This window comes from Canis lupus, chromosome 23 (genome assembly GCF_048164855.1).
Source record: "Canis lupus baileyi chromosome 23, mCanLup2.hap1, whole genome shotgun sequence".
NCBI classification, from domain to species: Eukaryota; Metazoa; Chordata; class Mammalia; order Carnivora; family Canidae; genus Canis; species Canis lupus.
Window position 1 is genome coordinate 8,763,226 of NC_132860.1, and position 23,991 is coordinate 8,787,216.

Sequence of the window (23,991 nt, forward strand, 5' to 3'; positions counted from 1 at the left end):
GAAGCACAGGCCAGAGGGAGGGAACCGCCTATGCAAAGGGTTTGGCAAATTCAAGGAACTGGATGGAGGTATGAATGAGGGAGGGGAAAGTGGGAGCAGGTGAGGCCAGAGAGATGGGCAGGAGCTAGAACATGTCCTATTTGGAGGCCATAGTAAGGAGTCTGGGTGTTTTTTTTTTTTTTTTTAAGATTTTATTTATTTATTCATGAGAGACACAGAGCACTAGAGGCAGAGACACAGGCAGAGGGAGAAGCAGGCTCCATGCAGGGAGCCTGACATGGGACTTGATCCTGGGTCTCCAGGATCAGGCCCTGGGCTGAAGGCAGGTGCTAAACCGCTGAGCCACCCAGGCTGCCCAGGAGTCTGGGTTTTATTCTCTGTGCAGTAGGAGTCCACTGAGGCTAAGTTTTAGGGAGGGGGCAGAGGGGATCTGACATATGTGTTAAGAAGATCCCAGTGGCTAGAGAATGTACTACATGGAGGCCACAGAGAAGACAACAAACCCAGTCAAGAGGCCACGGTGGGAGCTCAATGAGAGATAAGGGCAGCCTGGACCCATGGGATAGTAGATGGGTGGGGGGGATGGAGAGGGAGAGAAGGAGAGGGAGAGAAAGAGAGGGAGAAAGGGAGAGAGAGAGAGATTTGAGAGCATTTGGAGGGACTATGCCCAAGATTTGCCAATGGATGAGATGGAAAAGGAGAAGGCGTTTAAATATTCAGTAAGTCTTATTAATGATCCTTAGGATAATTTTTTTAAAAAAATATTTTATTTATTTATTCATGAGAGACACACAGAGAGAGGCAGAGACACAGGTAGAGGGAGAAGCAGGCTCCTCACAGGGAACCCAATGCAGGATTCCGTCCTAGGGCCCCAGGATCACACCCTGAGCCGAAGGTAGATGTTCAACTGCTGAGCCACGCAGGTGCCCCTGGTTCCTCTCTCTTAATTTGGCAGGGGAAACCACACTCCACAAAGCATATATTTTTTAAGTAAGCTCTATACCCACCATGGGGCTCGACCCCAAGATCAAGAGTCACATGCTCTACTGACTGAGCCAGCCAGGTGCCCCAGGGGAGACCACATTGCAAAGGCATGTTTCATGCTACTAGAGGTGAGGGGGAGAACCCAAGGGTATGAGAGACACCCAAAGGGACCTGTTTGGGGTGATGGGAGGAGGGGAGACGGCAGCCCAGGGAAGGTTGGAGCCAGTCTTGGAGCATGAGTGGAGGTTAATTGTGTAGAAACCTGGAGGTTATTCTTTCTCTTTTTCTTTCTTTCTTTTTTTTTTTTTTAAGAGGAGGAGGAGGGGAAGGTAGAAGGGGAGAGGGAGAGGGAGAGGGAGGGGTGGAGGGAGAGAATCTTAAGCACGCTCCATGCCCAGCATAGAGCCTGACATGGGGCTCGATCTCACAACCTTAGATCATGACCTAAGGTGAAATCTAGAGTTAGATGCTTAACCAGCTGAGCCACCAGGCCAGCCCTCAGAGGTTATTCCTGATTATTCCAAGAGAGAGCTATATTCTTGGACTAATTGTCATTGGCACGCCCCCACACCCACCTCATTTTAGAGACAGACATCATGATGCCCTGGAGAGAATATTGGCTTTGAAGTCAGACAGGCCTGGGTTGGAATTCAAGACTGCCTGTGTGCCCCTGGGCAAGTCACGTATGCTCGCTGACCCAGACTCCTCAGCTGTGAAATAAGGATGACTCCTGTCCTGTTGGGTCCCTTGGGATGTTAAAGCAAATACAGAAACCATCTGAGAGAAAACCTGGAACACAGCAGGTGCTCGGTGAGTGGGGGCTGTTGCTGCTAATGAGACTCAGAGCACAGACTGCAAACTGCGCAGACTCCCAAGGAACCTCCCTCCCAGGTATACCCAGAGCTCCTGTGGGTTGTTTCCATGCTGACTGTGGAGAAATGGATCCCTTCTCCCCACAGCAACTCCTACAGTACAAGTCCACCCTCCTCTGCCCCCACGGCACTCAGGCAGCGGAGCCAGCTCTGGCAGACCGGAGGACACCAGAGGGGCCCCAGTACTGGCCCCTAGTCCACTTGAGCACCCTGCAAAAGGCAACACAACAGACCCATTGCAACCCACATGCCCTGTGGCCCTGCTGCACGTCTTCATCTATTGCTTGCTCATCTACAGCAAGCACGTCATGAGAGCCCAAAGCAGAGGCCAGAGGGGACTGTTTTTCAAGCCCCAAGTCGCCACTGAGTCACACTCAGGGTAAGCTGAAGGAAAGACGGGGGTCCATGCCCACCGAGCCATGCAACCACCTCATTTCCCTCAGCCCCCTTTAATCTCCTCCGCGCAATCTTGCAACATCCCTCAAAATGTCAGTCTCCCTTCAGATCTCCTGTCAGGCAATTTTACAGTGCCGAGCATCACAGATTAATTAGGGAGATAAATCAAAGCGCACAGTGGACAAGGGCTGCCTCGGAGCAGACAAAGCCAGCCTCCTCTCCCCGCAGTAGAGACACAACAAAGCCACAGGGGTCTGCGACTCAAGGCAGACCCTGCAGGTCCAGGTGTGATCGCTGTGACAAAGGCAACTCTTAGGGCTCTGCTGGACGTTTTGGCATCCCTAAAATCCTCCCAAGCAAGGGACAGAGCTCCCTCAGCAGTTGCAGAGCCTGGCCTGACGCCGAGCTGCACTCTGGGTGTTCCTCTTGCTGCGCTGTCCGATGGGGGAAAACAAGACCTGGGAAAAAGATGGTCTTTCAGGTCAGCAGCCCAGAGGCTGCCACCTGTGCAAGTACCTGGACTGGTGCTAGGCACCGAGAAGATGCCCAGCGATTGCTCATGTAGCTCCAAGGGAGGTTCACCTCTGGAGGGCTGGAAACCCAGCCTTTGAACAGAGGAAGAGGCAAACACGATGACTGAAAGCAAAGGCTTTGTGCCCGGAGAGACCTGAATTCAGATCCCAAAGTTGCCCCTAATAGCCCTGGGACTATGGCGAAGGAATGTCACCTTTTGGAGCCTGTTCCCTTATGTAAAACCCAGTTTTCTCGTGGGAACCCACTCCAAGTGCTGCTCGGCTCTCTGGGACTCTGGCGTACATCGCGGAGCCTGCCAACTGGATGAACAATCACAGTACAGGGAAGTCACTCCAAGTCCCCGACACCGCCCGATCCCAAGGCTGACTGCCCCCACTCTGGACGGGCAGCTCCCACTCTTTGTGCTGATTTAGGGAACAACGTACATCCAAGACAAATTAAATCCTAAGTCAAAACACCCACCCAACCAAATACAATTCACTACTTAATCAGTCACTTGGGATTTTATCTCAAAGAAAATAAGACCACAATCCCCTAAGCTTCAACTCCTAATATGATTTTGGGGATGCTCCAAGTTAGAGCAAAATCCATTGCAGCGTACGACAGCAGAATTCCTCCAAAGTGCCAGAAAGGTCCACGGCCCCACAACTCTCATCCACAGCTCTGGCCACCCCATACTCCCCCCCCCCCCCGCCCCCTCTGGAAGATTTCATTCTGGCCATCAACTTTGGGCATTCCTCTGTATCTGCCATCGGCAACAACCACCCTCCTCTCTCATTCCTCGAAGTAAAGTGCGTGGCAGCTTAGTAGAGGCTTAGCTTTGAAGTGTGGTGAAGACAGACGCCTTGAGGCTTTCTCTCCTCTGGAAGAGGTCTGCTAGCAGAAGTGGGGGCGGAGGGGTGGCCCACAGCCCACTGGGTCTGCACACACCAGAGGCCTCAGGCAAGAGCCACACTCTTCATTGACATACCACCACACGATGACACCTGTCATCATGACTACCCGAGATGAAAAGTTCCTGGGGTCCCTGCCTGTGCAGATGAGCTACACTCATGAGTCATTCTGTTAACCCTGCCCTTCAAGTGATAAACATGAACAGTGACTCACAGGAGCCTGGGGACCTTAGGATCAGCCGGTCTGAAGGCACACAAAGAACCATGGGTGCGTAGGAGAAGCATCTTGCGCAAGATGTTCAGAGGTGGCAGAGCCACATCTAGGATGAGGTCTTCTGGTTCCTAGAGCACTCCTTCCCTTCCTGCATGGGCTCCGTTCATCAACATCATCAAACAGATAATGTGCTTTCAGTAGAGTTACTCTCCAGTTCATCCTTCCCAAACTCCCACTGAGATGAACCTGTTCCCTAAAGCTTGGAGGACAGAGTGGTCACTGGGTCACTAACGATTTCCCTGAGCCTCAGTTTCCTCTGGCAAAGGAAGAGGATTACAAATGGGGACTCTGACGGTCTCCTCCCTCCCGCCCCCCAACTTTGCTCTGTAAGATCTACTCAACTAGGCCTGGCTTGGGAGAGGCAGCCTGGAAAAAACACATTTACATGCAAGGTAACCTTGGGTAAAAATTCTGAGCTGGCACAGCCGTCCAGCGTGACCAGACTAAAGTTCACATCATAATCAGGGACATTTCACAGGTGAATGTAAGGACAGCCTATCCACAGGGCTTATTGAAATCAGCTCTTGCATTTCAGTAACAGAAGTCAAGGCTAGGTTGCTCTTCAAAAATGACAAGGGACATTAAAGGAAACAAGCCAAAAAAGAAATCTCAAACAGATGATGAGATAAGCGGGCCTCTCTTGACACTTAGGATCTTCCAAATCAACACCAGCAAGAAAAGAAACCTCCTCCAGTGTTTTATTATGATAACAAGTTTAGGATGACGTGTAGCCCCCAGGAATATTCCTGGTCCTTCCTGCTCCCATACTGCTGGCACTTGGCACAGTTAGCTGTGATGGCTTATTTGGCTTCTTTTTCTTTTTTTTTTTTTAGATTTTATTTATTTATTCATGAGAGAGGGGGGAGGGTGCACAGAGACATAGGCAGAGAGACGTAGGCAGGGAGACATAGGCAGGGAGAAACAGGCTCCATGCAGGGAGCCTGATGTGGGACTCGATCTCAGGTCTCCAGGATCACGCCCTGGGCTAAAGGCGTTGCTAAACCGCTAAGCCACCCAGGCTGCCCTTTTTTGGCTTCTCACCCCTCTACTTGATCACAAGCTTCTTGAGGGCAGAGAGCGGTAGACCATGTCCTACTCATCTTGAACCCCCAGGGCCTGGTACACAGTAGGTGCTCAGTTAATATTAAATAATCACTGGCATTCTCTATAAGCTGTCACATATCAAAACACAGTCCAAATACTCTGTTGAGATGCAACTGAGTCCTCACTATGGCAGCACATATCCTAAAACTGGAAATGCAACTGACCCATAGCATTGGTTGCCTTAACCAGCTCCATCATCATACACCTCATCTACGTGCTCACTCTTCCCAGAGAGGAGCTACTGAATGCCATGGGTAGTACTGGGTGGCACACTGCCTGGCAATGCATAGGTATAAAATATATCATGAGGGGATCCCTGGGTGGCTCAGCGGTTTAGCGCCTGCCTTTGACCCAGGGTGTGGTCCTGGAGTTATGGGATAGAGTCCCGCATCAGGCTTCTGGCATGGAGCCTGCTTCTCCCTCTGCCTGTGTCTCTGCCTCTCTCTCTATGTCTATCATGAATAAATAAATAAATAAAATCTTAAAAAACATATATATATAATGAACTGCATGATACAGAACTGGTTAAATAATGAGGAGGGGGTAGTACTGAGCTAGGACTGTTACTTACATGTAATAAAACAATGATAGTCACCAGTACCATTCACCATATGTCTTCTGTTCTCATAAGCACATAGTAGAATTGTGCTTTTATCCACCTTTTTTTTAATAAATTTATTTTTTATTGGTGTTCAATTTACCAACATACAGAATAACACCCAGTGCTCATCCCGTCAAGTGCCCCCCTCAGTGCCTGTCACCCATTCACCCCACCCCCCCACCCCCCTCCCCTTCCACCACCCCTAGTTCATTTCCCAGAGTTAGGAGTCTTTATGTTCTGTCTCCCTTTCTGATATTTCCCACACATTTCTTCTCCCTTCCCTTATATTCCCTTTCACTATTATTTATATTCCCCAAATGAATGAGAACATACACTGTTTGTCCTTCTTTGATTGACTTACTTCACTCAGCTTTTATCCACCTCTGAATTTAAGTGTAGCCTTGTGATATCTGGGGCCAACGACAAACCAGTGCAAGTTACCACAGGCCATTTCTGGGCAGAAGCTTTAAGAGATAGTGTATGGCTCACCACACTCTCCTTCTTGCCATGGTTTGCCAGTGCTTGAAATGATTAGTGCTCTGGCACCCTGGGCCCCAGAGTGACAGTCATGTACAACATCGCCTCCTACTGAGCAGCAACGGCCAGACTGGAGCTGCTTGTTACACAGCACAAACGATCCTAGGCTGACTAAGGCACAGACTTGCTCAAGTACCTGGATTAAAACACACGATGCCATTTTCTGTTGCAGGGCACAGATGTAGCCAGATTCTGACTTAGGGATGTGGGCCTAAGCTCTGGGTTGCTAAGGGAGTAAGCACAGTAGAAGGTGCCCCATTTTGGCTTTTCTCTTTGACCTCCCATTCTTGCTTTCCTATGCTTCTAGAGGTCTTCTCATACTTGGAACGACCACCAGGTCTACAGATTACCTGTAAACAAACACTGAAAAGGTACCAGTTTGGGGAAACATACTTGGGGAGAATGGCCATGCTCCCCACCCCAACGCACACACATGCACAGTCAGTGTGCTTCTGCCCAGTGTAACCTGGAACATGCTTACAAAGTTGGACAACGCTGGGAGTAAAGAGTAAACAATTCTCATGGGGCCACTATACTGCCCTTTTTTTTTTTTTTTAAGTGAAAACACCGCATGTATGTGAAATGCTACCCCACAGACTATTCATTCTCTTCTCTGTACAATCCCTCTGGGAGAATTCCTTTGTGGCTTAAAGTGCAGATGGTTTGCTTCCTGTCAGCACCACCCTTCTGCTCAGCACAGGTGGCCCCTGCCCACCCATTCCACAAGCAGCAGCTCTTACTTAAAAAGGAAGCCAGTGGCACCAGCAGCAAAGAGGCCTTTGGGAAAAGCCAATGCAGTAATTACTACCCTGTTACCACGGAAATAGAGATTTGCCTCTAAGGCTCCTTTTATGAGCTTTAAAATGAATGGGACTCTCACTCTCTCCTACTTTGTCTCCCTTCGCTGTCCACAGCAGGAGAGAATGGGAAGAGGGATACAAAGGAGATGCAGAGAGGATCATGGATGTTGGGTGCTGTGCTAGAGGCACTGTCTTGTCCCCAGAAGAGGAGCAGAAGCCTTAAATGCAGACCTAACACAATGCTCAGGGGCTCTAGTAGGTGTAACAGGCCGTCAAAAGAGGGAAGGAAAGATAGGAAAGACAGAGGAAGAGATGGAGGAGAGTGAGAGACCAGCTGGTCAACCCAAGCAAGGAAAGAAAGATCAAGGCAAAACAGTCTGGGCAAAGTCAGAAGGGAAGGGGAAGCAAGAGAGAGTTCACTCCACTTAGGCTGCTAGGAAGCTTGGTGCTAACTACCACTAGAATGTGCAACCACCTAGGACCTTATGGTGAATTTATCTGTATTCTCAGTTCTCTCCTCCCTCCCCTGCATGTCCTATTCTAACTCACCTCCCCACCCCACGCCCCACATCCCAACTCCATTCCCTAGTGCATCACTGCTTGAATCTACAATTGCACTTCTAGTATATGTGGTTACTCTATGTTGTCAGCAAAGAAGAGGGCTTAATTTTTTTTAGAAGAGGGCTTAATTACTAGTTAATTAATTAATAAAGAGAAAAGAGAGATGTGCCTGGGTGGCTCAGTCAGCTAAGCATCTGACTCCTTTTTTTTTTTTTTTTTTAAGATTTTATTTACTTATTCATGAGAGACACACAGAGAGGCAGAGACACAGGCAGAGGGAGAAGCAGGTTCCCTGCGGGGAGCCCAATGTGGGACTTGATCCTGGAATCCCAGGGTCATGTCCTGGGCTGAAGGCAGATGCCCAACCACTGAGCCACCCAGGCATCCCAGCATCTGACTCTTGATTTCAGCTCACGTCATGATCTCAGGGTTTTATGATCAAGCCTGCGTTGGGCTCCACACTCAGCACAAAGTCTGCTTGGGATTCCCTTTCTCCCTCTGCCCCTCCCCCGACTCACACTCAAATTAATTAATTAATTAATTAATTCTTTAAAAAAAAAAGAGAGAGAGAGAGTTGCACAGAGATAGTCCAGCTTGCTGAGTGGTTTGCAGGACGGAGGAATCCTCAAGAGTATCTATCTTTGCTTGGTACTTTACCACCACTTCCGCCACCTTCACCTCGTGTATTCCTCACAACCGTCCTGGGGGACCCCTGTGAGTACCGTCTTTATGTTATAGAGACAAACCCCCAAACCTCAGAGAGCTAAGGGACTTGTGTGGGAGTGAGGATGGGAACAAGGGTCTCCTTTCAGCCAACCCCGCCTCTTCCCTTCACTCCAGGGCTGCCACAACAGGGTGGTTTCTATAAAGTGCTGTCAAAAGCACCTTCTACAATGATGGAGATGTCCTGTCTACACTGCCTGGTGGGGTAGCCACGAACCACATGGGGCTTGAGAGCACTTGAAATGTGTGACTAGTGTGACTAAGAAACCCTGCTTTTAATTTTTGTTCATTTTACATTTCAATGGCCACATTTCATTGGTGGCTCTTATATTGGGCAGTGCTGATCTACATTCTCTCACTCCCAGCACATGACTGTAGGGGAAATGGAGTTCAAATGCAGACACCTTGAGATGGCATGAAGTGGGATTAAGAGTAAAAGAAGGAAAAATTCCCCCTTGCCTTACTGGTGAGGCATTAGGAACTCACAGTGCGGGGCAGACACAGAGGGGAGACAGTGAGTAGGGAGGGAGGAAGAACTGGGGGGACTTCTTAAATTATGGCCTAGCCATGGAAGCCTGTCAACCCCCAAGCTCTGGGTAGAGGAACTCCAGCAATGCCTCAGGGACCACAGAGTGGTTAGCCAGGACCAGGAAAGGGAACTTTTCAATGACTGCAGAATCCCTGCAGATGCTGGGGACCCCTGGATTTCTTGGATCACTAAAGGGAGGTCCTTACCCAGGGTCTTGAAACTGTGGGTTCCTCCCCTGGCCAACAACACAAGTTTACAGGAGATCAGAATTTAAGAAATGAACACCTCTGGTCCAAACCCTCAAGGAGGCCACGATAAACTGGCTCAGTTCTGCATAAGAAAAGGTCTTTTTCCTTGAGGTCTGAGACCAGTGATGGGAAAAACCGTGAGAGCAAGCCCACCTGCAGTGTCTAGGTGCCAAAAGTCTGGGATGAGGGGAGAGGAGTCATAAAATATCCCCCATTTCTCTCTTTCTCTCTTTTTATTTTTATTTATTTTTAAAGATTTTATTTATTTATTCATAGACACACACAGAGAGAGAGAGAGGCAGAGACATAGACAGAGGGAGAAGCAGGCTCCATGCAGGGAGCCCAATGTGGGACTGGATCCCAGGCCTCCAGGATCACACCCCAGGCTGCAGGCGGCGCCAAACCCCTGCGCCACTGGGGCTGCCCTCTCTCTCTTTTTAAAGCTTTTACTTGTTTATTTGAACCAGAGAGAGGGAGAGAGAGAAAGAGAGTGCATACATTGGGGGAGGAGCAGACTCCCTGCTGAGCAGAGATCCTGACACAGGGCTCCATCCCAGGTCCCTGAGATCTTGACCTGAGCCAAAGTCAGATGTGTAATTAACGGACTGAGCCACCCAGGTGCTCCCCTTCCTCTCTTTATGAAAACTGTTTTGCATGGTTCCCCAAGGTTCTAGTCCTTGCATTTTTATTTTTAAAAAAGATTTGAGAGGCTCACAGAAAGAGAGTGCATGTATGCACACAGGCTTGAGCAGGGGGGAGGAGCAGAGGGAGAGAAGTAGACTCCCCGCTGAGCGCTGAGCTGGACTCCAGGCTGTATCTCAGGACCCTGACATCAGGACCCAAGTTGAAATCAAGAATGGGACACTCAACTGACTGAGCCACCCAGGCATCCCATGTGCTTGCATTTTTAATGACTAGAGGCTCATTTAAAAAGATGACACCAGGATAAGGGCCCAGAGCCAGGGATAGAAAAACCTCTGTCCTGAGGACTCCCTAAAAAGGCAGTTGTGTGAAGTGGTTAGAACATCTGGGAGGGCCTGGTGGGCCTGGGGTCAAATCCAGGTGGACACCTGCCAGGTATGTATGTGACCTTCACCATGTCTACTGACCAGACCCGCCCAGAGCACCACTGCTTCAAGCCTATGAAACCAGGAGGATACCTCGTCTCATAGCAGTAGGGTTAGGAGGAAACGACATTATATTTGTAAGGTTCTTGGCACAGTTCCTAGCAGACAGGGGTCCATCAGGAAATGGTGACTATTTTGGTTTTTATAATTTTCTGGTCTGTAGTAGTTTCCTATTGCTGCTGTAACAAATTACTATAAATGTGGTAACAGAAACAATAAAAATGCACTATCAGTTCTGAGGGGCAGAAATCCAAGCTGAGGGGTGCCTGGGTGGCTCAGTGGTTGAGCGTCTGCCTTTGGCTCAGGGTGTGATCCCGGGGTCCTGGGATCGAGTTCCCCACTGGGTTCCCTGCAGGGAGCCTGCTTCTCCCTCTGCCTATGTCTCTGCCTTTCTCTGTATAAAATCTTTAAAAAAAAAAAAAAAAAAGAAAGAAAGAAATCCGAGCTGAGTTTCATGGACTACAAGCACAGGTGTTGGCAGGACTGTGCTCACTTCGGTGGCTCTAAAAAGTCTGTTCACCTGCCTTTTCCCCCTTTATTTTTTATTATTATTTTTTTCCTTTTCTCCTTTAGAGAGGCCATGTGCACCCTTTGGCTGGGGCCCCTACCTGTCTCCAGAGCCAGCAACTGGCAAGTGGAGTCCTTCTTAACAGCTCATGGCTCTGCTTCCTCCCCCACCCACCTCTTTTACTTTTAAGGACCTTGTGATCACACTGGGCCCACCAAGATAATCCAGGCTAATCTATGCAAACATCGGCTGATAAGCAACCATAATTCCTCCTGTCCACGTGGTATAACATATCCACAGGCTCTGGGGATTACGCTGTGGGCACTGTGGGGCCATCACCCTGCCTTCCATGGGCTTGGAAGGGAGGGCAAGGGAGTCGTTGCCATTTCTGCTTCCTGTCATCTGCACAAAGCAGGGGTTTTGTCTAAGAAACACCTGGGTTGGGGACCTACCACCACCTGGTAAGGGCTCCCACCAATTTCATCTGCTGGCCGGGGACCCCTGGCTGGATTCAACTCCTCTCTGCAAGTCAGGCCTGAATCTGTGAATACACTGCTTGGTGCCAGGAGGCTGCCTTGTTGCACACAAATCACAGAGCCCAGCGGTGCCCGGGGCTCTTGCGGGGAGCTTGTGACCTTCCCGGTGAGGAGGAGGACTGGGCTTGGCAGGCTGGTGAAATACCAGGTTGCATAGTTACATCCTCACACTGTGGGACTCTCAATTCAAGCTGAAACTGGGGCAGCTCCGAGCACCGCGGTCACGGCCCCAGCGGCAAACGGTGAAGTTTGTGCGGTGACCCCGAATCCTAATTGAAAGTGCAATCTCGATACCTAAAACATTCAGAGTTTGGAGGGCAATGAAAACCCTGCAACCAGAAGGAACAGAAACAGTTGCTTTTTCCTGCTTGGTTTCTTGGCATGACATCAGAGGGCAACTGTCATTTTGTTCAAGTCTCAGGTTGACATTTTACGGCCCAGCACTCGTGTTGTGCTATTTTTTTATTACTGCTTCAGTTAATAAGGGCCAGTGGGGCCCCATAAATATTCTAATGGTTTAGAAGAAAATTACCAAGTCATTCTGAAGCCCTCCTGCCGACCTAAAGGTGCACAAGGAGCCTGATTTCTGTCCTCTCGCCCTCAGGGACACTGGCACGAGCGGGGGACACCACTTAGAAGCACGGCCTGGTGGGGAGGCCAGCAAGGGCCCGAGCGGCACAGCGATGCTTCGGAGGGACGCCGAACGGTTCTTGGGAGTGGAAACTGCCAGGGCTAAGCTTGAAGCTCTGAAAGCACTCAGCTCTCGGGAGTTCAAGAACTTTTGATGGGTTCCAAGGGGACAGCACACGGGAGCTGGCAGGAGCTCCACAAACCATCTGATGGTCTGTGAGGCCGCTGCCCTGGCTCCCCGGGTCCTATTTCTTCTTCCCCCCAGGCTGCCAGCTCAGGGACCTCCATCCAACTCCTCTTTATTTGCCTGTTATCGGGGGCCCGTGACTTGAAACAAGCCACCTCTGTGTGTCCCCTTTGATCCTGCCCCCTCGGCCGGCGGGCTCTAGTTTGCTGAAGTGGCCACTGATGACTATCAGGTAAAAGCTGAAGTCCCAGGAGTGGCACCCCCACAGAGCGACAGGAGCTCAAGGGCAGACTTGGCATCGTGGACTCACTATCATCCTTTCTGACTCCTCCGACCCTGGCTGGTGACACACAAGACTCCCAAACAGACACGGTCCCTATCTCCCAGGCTCCGAAGGTACATATTCCTAATCAGTTACTTTTAATAGCCTTGAAGATACCCCAGCCACATCCTGTTGCAAACAGCCACGGGGTGTCTGGGAGGTCAGCGGCCTCCCGCCCGCTCCGAGCTGCTCTGCTGTGCTCTGGATGCTTCTCCTGCGGGCGCCGTGAGGCGAGGGGCCCTCCTTACACGCCTCTCCTCTCGGCTGCCGTCTAACCAGGCCTCGTCCCTCAGTACTTTTCCTCTTTCCTTCGTAGAAGTCATGCAGTCTGCTTCCGCTGCCTGTGTGCGAACCCTTCAGGACTGGGCTGTCTTTTTATAAAGAGTTTCCTAGAAATATCTCAGCTCTGGGACCTTCTTTTTTCAGGTTAAAAGGGAAGAATTCTGGAAAGGTGGTGTATTTTTTTTTTTGGGGGGGGGTCCATATTCTTTCACTTGTTTAATTTAAATAACTTAAAGAACATATTTTTCATTATAGGGATAAGAATACAATTACCTTGACCACAGCCATTTGCTTGCTTGCTTTTTTTTTTTTAAAAAGAAAACAAACATAACCTGCACACCATCTGTGATATTATTCCTTGATATTTCACGTTAAATTGTCTAATGCCGACATTCATCTTTACCCTAAACAGTACTTGCAAAATCTTGGGTTTGATGTATTAGTTATAAATTTTTTTAATAACACAGTTAAAACGTAAAAGAAATATTTCCCTATCTACTGTCTAAAATTATTTCCCATACCACTGATGTTAGTTAGCCTCCCACTTTGGGAAACACTCATCTAGAATATAGTTTTTGGAAGAGATTTACCTGAAGAATTTAGAGCAACAAATGTGCTACTACTTCAACTTAGCCAAAGATGAAGCAATTCTACGGTCTATTTACAGTAACTTTAAAGATGAATGAAATTTCACATATTCTAGAATAATGTAAAAATATCTCACTGCCTACAGGTCAAAACTTACATGAAATAGGAGATTCGTAAGCATTATTAGATCCCACTTAAAAAAAAAAAAAGCCACTTGAATTCTATCTCTAAAAGCTGGTCAGTTATCCTTTCAGTCTTAAATGATCACATCTGAGCATTCCAGTCTGGGGAGAACCAGAAGACACTGTGTTATCCAGTTGGTCCCATCAAAGAGGCTGAGCTGGACAGGATACCATACACTCTCTATCTTTCCAGATCCCACCCCAATCCTCCATTTCCCAAAGCAGGAACAAGCTCAGCTGTGATCTATAATAATTTCATTAACCCTGCAATGAAGCATTAAATTAAACTGCCTAGTGCACATTCTTCTTTTGCTACAAGGGAAATTGTACCTTGTAAATACTGAATTTCATGCTAATAGATTTACTAACCAGCTACATGTTTACAGGAGACTACAAATAAGCAAAATAACTAGGCAAATTGTGAAATCTCCAGTGGGGGTGTTACAACAACAGATTTTCTCCCTGATAATATGTCCTTTAAAGAGTTTAGTTATGGAGCGTTTTAGCCTTCAGAAGAACAGTTCTCTAGGGCACCTGGGTGGCTCAGTTGGCGAAGTGTCTGTCTCTCAGGTCATGATCTCAGGGTTGTGAAGTTGAGCCCCGTGTCAGGCTCTGTACTGGGCGTGGAGCCTGCCTGAGATTCTCTCTCTCCCTCTCCCTCTAACCCTCCCTGTCCTCCCTCCCTAAAAACAAAAAAATAAAAAACAAATTAAAAAGAAAAAAAAGAAGAGCAGTATTTAAAAAAAGAAAGAGCAGTTCTCAAAGGGTTCACCTTTCTATGGAATTTCCAAACCAATACTTTTAAACAAATTAATTACAGGAAGAAAGCTGACTTGAGTTGGCACTGTGGTGAAGAGCCTTTGTTATCCCTGGCATAAATCACCACCCTGGACACTGGGAGACTCTCAGAAGGGCATATTCAAGTTAGTGGCAGAGCCTGGGCCAGATCCCAAGTTCCTGACAACTGATTCAGTGTTCTCTACACCAGCCCAGGCTTCTCAGCCTTCCTGGACAGAAGGATCCTCTTGAGCAAATCCCATTCCTGGGGGTGACTTCAGCGTCTTTCTCCTTAGTGTACTGCCCTATTTCTCTTAAGCCACAGAACCGCAGACATCACTTAGCTCTTAGTAAAAAGTATATCCAGCTAAGAGGCCAGGAAGAAGCTGGGTTTGTGCTACAAGTGTGTGCGTTTCTGGTATACAAGGATGAACACCCCAAAATGTATGGCGACTTCAAACACCTGCATCTAAATTCCACGTTTTGTCTCATCAACACACATGGGGAAAGAGGTCAAGTAAGCCAGTAAAAATCCTTTGTGATCAGGTCATTAAAGGGTATCGAAATCTAGAAATACAGCATGTCAGAGCTGGAAGGGATCCTGGAGATCATCCAGTCCAAACCCTTTCTTTGATAGATTGCTCAAAGCCATAGAATCTGTTGTGTGTCAGAGTAAGGATTACCAAATAGTCTTCCGAAGCTCTTTTCTTGTCTGATGGTAGCTGCAGCCAAGACCAGTCAAGGGCTGTAGTGTCAGCTCCTCGGCATGTGGTGCATATACTACACCCTTGACCTTTGCTGCCTATTTCCAGGCCACAGGAGACTCACAGTGAAGCCAGCTCAGCCAAGGCCAGGAGTGCTCCCTCCTGCACACAGGCCTTCTGTGTGTCACCAGGGACTCTGTTCCAAGGTACAGTACCTCGAAAGCTGGCTAACAGGGAGTAAAGCAGGTCCCTGGGGCCTGAGAAACCGACAAAGATGCAATAGCAACAGTCAAAACAACCCAAACCACCTGAGCCTGAGCTCCCTCTATTCTTCCTGTGAGAAGCAACTTAACCAGAAGCAGGACCTGAGAAGACTTCGGCAGTGCTCTCCTACCTGCTGCACCAGCTCCTCACCCCAGGAACGCTTTCAAAGGCTCCCAACCCCTTCATGGGGCACGGCAGGTGCCTGTCTGCTCTCAGTAGCACACCCTTGCTTCTCAGGACACTCTGGAATGATCTCTGCACCTGGACAGTCCCAAGTGGAGCAAACTCACCTGTCGGCATCTCCAAGGCCCAGGGAGGTATTTCTTTGCAGGGTCTCCCGCACCACAGCCATCCCATCAGGGAGCCGGTTCAGGCGACGAGTGTAGAGGCCAAGTCCACCATCAGTCATGTACCTTTAACAGAAGCAGAGGATGATGCAGAGATATGGTCAAGGGCAATTCAGGCACAGTCTTGTTCACATCCAGAATCATTGCATGGCCATCCTGTGCTCAAAGGGGGAAGGAACTGAAGCTTTCTCGATGCTCTGTCACTGATCACAGCCCAGGAATAACTCAGCTGTTGATTCAACTCAAAGGATCACCCACTTGCTAGCAAAAATAGAGCTCGACTTAATTAACCCAAACTCATAGGAACCTATGAAGCAGAAGGGAACTAGTGAATAAAATTAACTGTCAGATGTATTCATGACCTCTTTTTTAATTTGGCAATTATACAAGCAGGTGTTTCACCTAAGGAATGTGAACAGAACTGATAATCGTTAGCAAATCATATGGAAAAAATATTACAGTACGGTACAGTGGAGAAAGTAGGCAAGCTTTTAAAAGAGATGGAAAGAAAACAGAGGACAGATGAGCCACCTTTGCCGTCATGGGCAAGTTGCTTCTCTGGGACTCTCATCTGAACTATGGGAATATCACAGCCTTCCTACATCCCAAGGCAGACATGAGAATTAGCCAGATAAGGCATAAGAAAGTGCTCTGCAATTCGTGTAACACCATATACATGGGGTTGTCATCATCTTGAGGCATCTACAAAGGTGAATTTCACCTTTGATATCGATGCCTTAAGAGTGTTGTCACAACTCTCCAAACAACACTCATACTAATTAAGTCTTCCAGTTTTCTCGGTGAGTCCATAAAGCTATCTTCTGACGGAGTCAGTACTATCAGAGGAGGGGGGTCCCCGGGATTTCTTCTGTATAGATAGCCATCTGCTACCCAGACCAGGTCCTGAGAGCTTAGCCACCAGTAGGAGGCAGCGCGGGTACAAAGCAGCTTTACTTCATCTACCCTGCCTCCTTCACAACATCCCATAAGGGATATTGCTTGTGCCATCACCCCCATCTTCAGAGGAGAACAGGAAGGCAAAACAAAACCTGGGCAGAGCAAGAAACTAAACCCAGATCCCTTTAATTCCTCCATGGGCCCCATCAGATAGACCTGTAAGCTGTCTGAAAATGTAGGTGTCTTACATTTCAAGTGAAATGACATGTATTAAGAAGATCACCAAGTGGTGATTTTCCTGAAATGGTGAACTGAGCTACATCACAGAATGTTTCACTGCATTTGGTCTTTTAGCTTTAGAATACATGAGGCATGAGGTAAATCCTAAGGGTTGTCAACTCTTGACTTTCTTCTACTTCTAGTTTGGGATCTTTTGCGGATATATTCTTAGAAAAGTGGAATTACAGGATGCTGTGGAGGTTGCCCACCACCAGTAAGTTTTAGTTAGGGGCAGAGAAAAAAGTTCTCACTGGAGCATCGTGGGGTAAAAAGCTTCCATAAGAGTCAAAAGAATTCTCCCTTAGGGCAGCTTCCAGGACACCAGGGCTAAGTGGAACTTCTCTGACCTCCTCCCCCCCATCCCTGCTTTATGACACTGATGATCACAAACAATGCAATGCCAATGTAATGTAAAGTTTGAGTTGTCAAGGCAATTGTTTGTGGTTGTGCCAACAAAATGACAACAGATTAGACTGAATTGTTCACTCTACTGTGTCATCTGAAAAAACAAACAAAAATTCTGTGAAAATACGAAAAACCACTCCATTATACACTTTTATTTATTTTTTTATTTTATTTTAAATATTTTATTTATTTACTCATGAGAGACACACAGAGAGAGGCAGAGACACAGGCAGAGGGAGAAGCAGGCTCCATGCAGGGAGCCCAACATGGGATTCCATCTGGGGTCTCGAGGATTACGCCCTGGGCGGAAGGCAGACCTAAACTGCTGAGCCACCAGGGCTGCTCCATTATACACTTTTAAAAGGGTGGATTTTATGAATCGTATCTCAATAAAACAAAAAACCTAGAGATTACAGCTTATAGTTAAATAATTATTTGTATAATTACCTTTTAGTGCTTATTTCCTACACTAGACAGTAAATTCCTTGAAGGCAGGCACTATTTTTACTATATCCCATGTGCCTAACACATATTAGGTGCTTACCACAAATTGTTTTTGTTGAATGAAGACCAAAGACACAGCCATAGGATGGGATTTAGCAAAATCTTTTCAGGAGGACACCAATTACAGGTTTGCTTTCTGCTTTTTATATTATTTGATTTTTTAAGATTTGATTTTTTAAAATAATATCTACACCCAATGTGAGGGTAGAACTCATGACCCAAGATAAAGAGTCACATGCTCCACCAAATGAGCCATTCAGGTGCCACTTCCTCTTTTTTTTTTCCAAAAATAAAGCAATTCTTTTTTTCTTTTGAACATTTGGTTTTTGTTTTTGTTTTTTTTTTTTTTGGTTTTGGTTTTTTTAGTAATCTCTACCCCAAACATGGGGCTCACAATCATGACCCCAAGATCAAGAGTTACATGCTCCAGTGACTGAGCCAGCCAGGCGCCCCACCCAGCTTTTCCTTCCTCTTAAATGTCACCAAACATGAACCTAAGATATATGGAAAGGCAAATTAAACTTTATCTGCTGGTTTACCCATCCATCTGTCCATCCAACCACCCACCCATTCAAGGTGACCCAGAGTCCAGTGGTAGGCACCGTGTACACATCCTAAGCCAGCACAAGGAGAAAAAACCCATTTACATCAAGATGCAGTGACTTTGCCAGAGGCTAAGACTTTCTATTTCAAATGTCCTTTCGAGGAGAATTCAGGGGAAGCTCTTCAAAACACAGTCTGTTGCACCATTAAGTAAGGCAGTTAATTTTGATTTCAGCAAAGCCCATCCAGCCATATAAACTAAAACTTTTCAACTGCAGGGATCTTGTCAAAGGACAAACAAATTCATTTTAGCATTCATTTCCCTGCTGGATTCTTATTGCTAGTGAAACAACACACACAGTTAGGCAATTAGACGCACCCAGGCGTGTAGATGAGGCCCACATGTACACAGCCTTCGCTTTCTGTGGAGGCGCAGGGCAGGGCCTAGAGAGTATTCCACAGACGAATGCCCAGACGTGCCGCAGCCTCCAACCCTGTAATATCCCAGCACAATGTGGTTTTGTCAAAAATGAAAACCAACAGCGGTGGGAAGGCCCTGGAGAGATGGGACTGGATGTGTCACCCTGGCCTGCCAACTGCTGCAGGAAATTCTGATTTTGTTTAGGGCAAAGAGGAGGGAAAAGGCAAGGATAAATCAAATCCTCTGCCCTCCCAAATGCACAGAGAACTGAAGAGCCAGGTAGCTGAATGCTGCTAATCTGACCGTGATCAAGCTTCATTTCAATTATTTCATTCACTGTGTGTGAGAGCAGCTGGGGCATGGGTGGGGGGGTGGGGAGTGGGTAAAAATGGTGAGGAAATGGGGAATGTACATCTTTTCCCAGACATTTGTAAAAACACATATCCAATCATATATTTTAAAAATAATATTCTTAAAAATTAATTGTTTTATGCCCTCTCACTAGGAGACAGCATAGCATTGGAGATAGTTGTCACTACAGCAGGCTCACACTCAAGGATCTAATTTATTTATTTAAAAAGATTTTTTAATTTATTTATTCATGAGAGACAGAGAGAGAGAGAGAGGCAGAGACACAGGCAGAGGGAGAAGCAGGCTCCACGCAGGGAGCCCAATGTGGGACTCGATCCTGGGACTCCAGGATCGTGCCCTGGGCCAAAGGCAGGCGCTAAACCGCTGGGCCACCCAGGGATCCCCCTCAAGGATCTCAAGGATCTAATTTAAAATATTTATTTCTATGAGCAGCCCAGGTGGCTCAGCGGTTTAGTGCCGCCTTCAGCCCACGGTGTGATCTCCAGACCCAGGATCGAGTCCCACGCCAGGCTCCCTGCATGGAGCCTGCTTCTCTGTCTGCCTGTGTCTGTTCCTCTCTCTGTGTCTGTCTCTCATGAATAAATAAATAAAAATCTTTAAAAAAATAAATATTTATTTCTAAATTATTACCCACTGATTCCAATAGTCTCATTTACAAAAAGCTCCCTATATATTTTTAAATAAGCTTCTACGCTCAATGAAAAACAGAATTTTGGTTTGACCCACATTTGCGTAGAACGGGCTACTGACTACATTAACACAGACTGCCTTCATCAAGTCAATCCCTTACAAAAGCATCATTACAGGTGAAACAGTCACTGGTGTGTCCACCTGAGTCGCTGGCCCTCGTCCAGCAGTGATTAGAAGGCTTGTGCTCAGGACGGCAGGGGTGGAGGTGAGGAAGTGGTGGCCGCCTGCCATCTCTGGGAGCTTTAGCAAGGCTCACACTGGGTAGAGATGAAAGGACTTGCCTGAGGTCACAAGGAGAGGAAGCAACAGATCCAGGGACTGGATCTTCCAGCACCAACACTGTAAGGTTCCTTCTCCTTGTGGAAATAAATAATTGATGCTGGAGCCTAATGATGTGCTGGTCATATCCTAATGTTTGCCTCCTGGGGTCCTGACTAAGCCAACAAGCAAATCAACAATTTCTACATTATCCTCTCGAGTTCTGCAGTGATGGGTGCAGGGGCTCTGCCTCCAGCTTCCACGGCCTTCCTAGAGGCCCCCGGATGGAGCCTGGGCTAATACGTAAGTTGTGTGGAAAATGTTTCCTTTTCTAGGCTGGGGATCCCTGGGCTGGCCCAGGAGCATAGGAACAAGCAATAGGGCTCTCTTGTTACGGAGACCTGGGTTTGGGCGCCGGAGCGGCTCGGTTGGTTAAGCATCTGCCTTCAGCTCAGGTCATGATCTCAGGGTCCTGGGATCGAGCCCTGCATTGGGCTCCTTCTTGTCAAAGGACAAACAAATTCATTTTAGCATTCATTTCCCTGCTGGATTTTTATGGCTAGTGAAACAACACACACAGTTAGGCAATTAGACGCCTAATTGCTGCTGCTCCTTCTCTCTCTCTCCCTGCTTATGCTTGCATGCTCTCTCTGTCAAATAAATAAAATCTAAAAAAATAAAAAATAAGAGAGCAAGCGATAGAGACCTGGGTTCAAATGTCTCCTCTGCCCCTGGCCAGCTGGGGGACCCTGTGTGCATCATTATTAATAAGAACTAATGATTATGGAGGCTGAGTACTGTGCTAAGTGCTTCCCATAAGTCATGACACGGTATCTTCAAGGCTCTCATCAAGTGTATTATCTGTTTTTCAGAAGAGGAAAATGAGATTGTGGTCAAGATCACAGTGCAGGTAGGTGGGTTCAAATTCCAGCTTTGTCACACTTCGTTGTGTAATTCGTTTGAGTTTCATTTCCTCAGCTACAAGATGGGTGAAAATATTGATTAACCTCATAGGGCTTCGGTGGGTTAAGGGCGCCAGTGCATACAAAGCCCAGTGCCTGGTGTGTCAGGAGCACTTCAAGCTTATTAGCTGCCGTGATTATCAACAGCAGCGACTGCCCGTATCACGGAGTAGTGACCGCACATCCCCTTCTTACTTCTTAATTGCACAACTGTTAGGTACCAGGCTCTGTACCAGGCTTGGGGTTACAGAGGTGGAAAGACCTAGATCCTGCCCTTGGGGAAGCTCAAAATCTACAAGGGACTCTGACATTGAAAAGATAATTCTACTACTACATGGAGAGTGGTATTATGGATGGATATAGGATAGGCTCAGAGCACACCAGGGGAGGAATCACAGAGGAGCTATGTAAGCTGGCCCTTGAAGGGTGCATAGGCATTTGCCAGCCACAGGACGAGGATCCATCTGGGCACATGAGTATCTCGTACAAAAGCAGAGAGAAATGGAGAGGCGGGTTCAGTTAGGAGAATGGCAAGTAGGTCACTGTGGCTGGAGCATCAGGAATAGACCGGAGCCGGGCAGCATGTGAACTGGGGCTCAGTCAGGCTGCGTTGTGACCTGTGGCTTCGAGCCAAGGAAGCAATGAAGGTACTGAGCAGATGACTCGCAGGCTCTGGCTTCTGTGTCCCAGAGAACACGGGCTCTTCACAACTTCTACCATTCAATGCTCCAGTTTGGGTGAGCATTTTCTCATCAATACTCCCTTCTACAGACTTCTCAAAATGCTCCTCCTGTCTGAATCCTGTCTGTGTCATCGCAGACCTCTGGGGCAATGACCAGGCTTGCAGGGTAGACTCACCATCCCTCAGGCCAAAAGAGACCTGTGAACACCACATGCCTATTAGGAGGAACTTTCTAGACAAAGTAGGTGCAGTCTACGTAACTGACACTACCTACGAAAGCGCTTTGGAATCTAATAGAACCTGTTAGAACAAATACACCAGATCTTGAATCCAAAGTTTAGTCAACAGATCTCTTCCTGAAACATAACGAGACAACAACGTGGAAGAAGCGAAAGTGGCTTTGTGAATCACCTTCGGAAGGAGGGCACGGCTCCTCATTCCCCTAGTTCACAGTTCAACACAACCTGAATAAGTAACACAGACTGACTTCCACTAATCGTGAAAGAAATCACCTTCTGTCAAGGACTGGGGGAGGGCAGAGTGGACAGGAAGGGGAAGAAATATATACTGACCTGATCTGGCTCAGTGCATTTCTAACGGAGCATGGTGTGAAAAGGCAAAACAAAACTACAACAGAAATACTCCGATGTAAGAAATGAAAGTAGTACAAAATGGGGGGGAAGGGGGGAATCCAGCCTAGGTGATTATTTTTTCTTCAAAGACGTGTCAACGGGATCCCTGGGTGGCTCAGTGGTTTGGCTCCTGCCTTCGGCCCGGGGCGTGATCCTGGAGTCCCGGGATCGAGTCCCACATCAGGCTCCCTGCATGGGACCTGCTTCTCCCTCTGCCTGTATCTCTGCCTCTCTCTCTCTCTCTCTGTGTCTCTCATCAATAAATAAATAAAATCTTAAAAAAAAAAAAAAAAGACGTGTCAACCTGCCTATGTGTTTTGGATGCACTTTTAAGTGGAAATTGCAAAAAAATAAAAATAAAAAAATGGAAGATTGCAAAAAAAATGGAATAAAAGAAAAAAATATATATTCACATACATTTACAATTCCCTGCCAATACCAATAAAGCTATGTGAGCGTGTATGCAACACACACTTTGTTGCATACGGTTAAAGGAAAATGATGCAGGCTGATGTCAAGTCCCTGCAGATGAGCATCTCACCAGGGTCCAGGACCCCCAGAGCACAGGCTTTCACAGCGCCCCTCTGCTCCACAGCAATGCAGCACCACGTGTACTCTGGGGGTTTATTAGCATGTAAGTTGAGTTTCTGGACAAACCTGTAAAAGTATGCCTTTAGTTTAGGGCCTCCTAGAAGTCAGATGAATAAACCTCACTCGGGGTCACAGAAGGACAAACCAGTCTAACAGAGCTGCCCATGCCCTTTTGAAGAAAGCCGATCTCTAGGACAGAAAAAAAGCTGTTCCATTTGACTTAAGGGGAGAGGAGAATGCATTTGCAATGCAAAAATAGAATTTTTTTGGGGGGGGGGGGAGTGGGCTTAATTTTTTTCAGCGCTATTTTTAAAAACTGTAGTACTAAAATTTAAGCAGACTTAAGATTCTACTGAAGAAACATTCGGAAACCACTCTGCCCTCAAAGTTTTTAGACACCAAAGCTGAGTCAAATGTGGTTTACTTCATTTATCCACTACCACCCTACTGCCACCCTGCACCCCAAATGGCAACTACAGAGACATGTTGACTCTAACACCTTCCTCATGACATATCTTTAATATTTTATTTTTTCATTTTTTAAAGATTTTTGCATATTTAAGTCATCTCTACACCTAACGTGGGGCTCAAACTTACAACCCTGAGATCAAGAGTTGCATGCTCTACTGACCAAGCTAGCCAGGCACCCCATCTTTAATATTTTATTAAGATTTTATTTATTTGGCAGAGAGAAGAGAAGAGAGAGAGCACAAGCAGCGGCAGGCAGAGAGGGAGAAGCGCACTCCCCTTGGAGCAGGGAGCCTGACATGGGACCCTGGGACCATGACCCAAGCCCAGGGCAGATGATTAACCAACTGAGCCACCCAGATGCTCCTATCTTTAATATTTTAAAATCAAATAAGTGAGCTCTAATCAAAGCACATGGTGCAGCTTCTCTATCATGGGTCATCTTAAACCACGCACAAGGAAACAAAGCCAACAGCTGCCTCTGGAGAAAGTCTAAGGGTCTGCATGTCTTTCTCAGTTAGGGTTCCCTATAACGACAGAACTTTAGCTATAAACAATCTGGACTAGACAATGCAAGTAATCAAGAAGCATTTCTTTGGCTTTCATGGCTTTTGGGGAACCCCTCCAATGACTCTGTTAGCACAAGTAGAGGGGAGATGTGGGCCCAGGGAACGGTTTCCTACCTTTCTGCTGGATGCAGAGTCGGGGTTACCTTTTAGCACCATTCCCCACTGTGCTGCACACCTGCGGGCTCTTCAGGACATCACCAAGATGGTA

General features: G+C 47.3%; 1 protein-coding gene across 7 annotated transcripts in view; it reads right to left on the minus strand.

The window, feature by feature from the left end:
* NAV2 (neuron navigator 2) overlaps positions 1-23,991 on the minus strand; it is a 727,084-nt gene that overhangs the window by 114,155 nt on the left and 588,938 nt on the right. For all 7 annotated transcript variants that reach the window (XM_072793786.1, XM_072793782.1, XM_072793781.1 and 4 more), the window contains one exon: positions 15,454-15,576. In XM_072793786.1, coding sequence (XP_072649887.1) covers positions 15,454-15,576 — 123 coding nt within the window. The remainder of the gene's footprint in view (positions 1-15,453; positions 15,577-23,991) is intronic.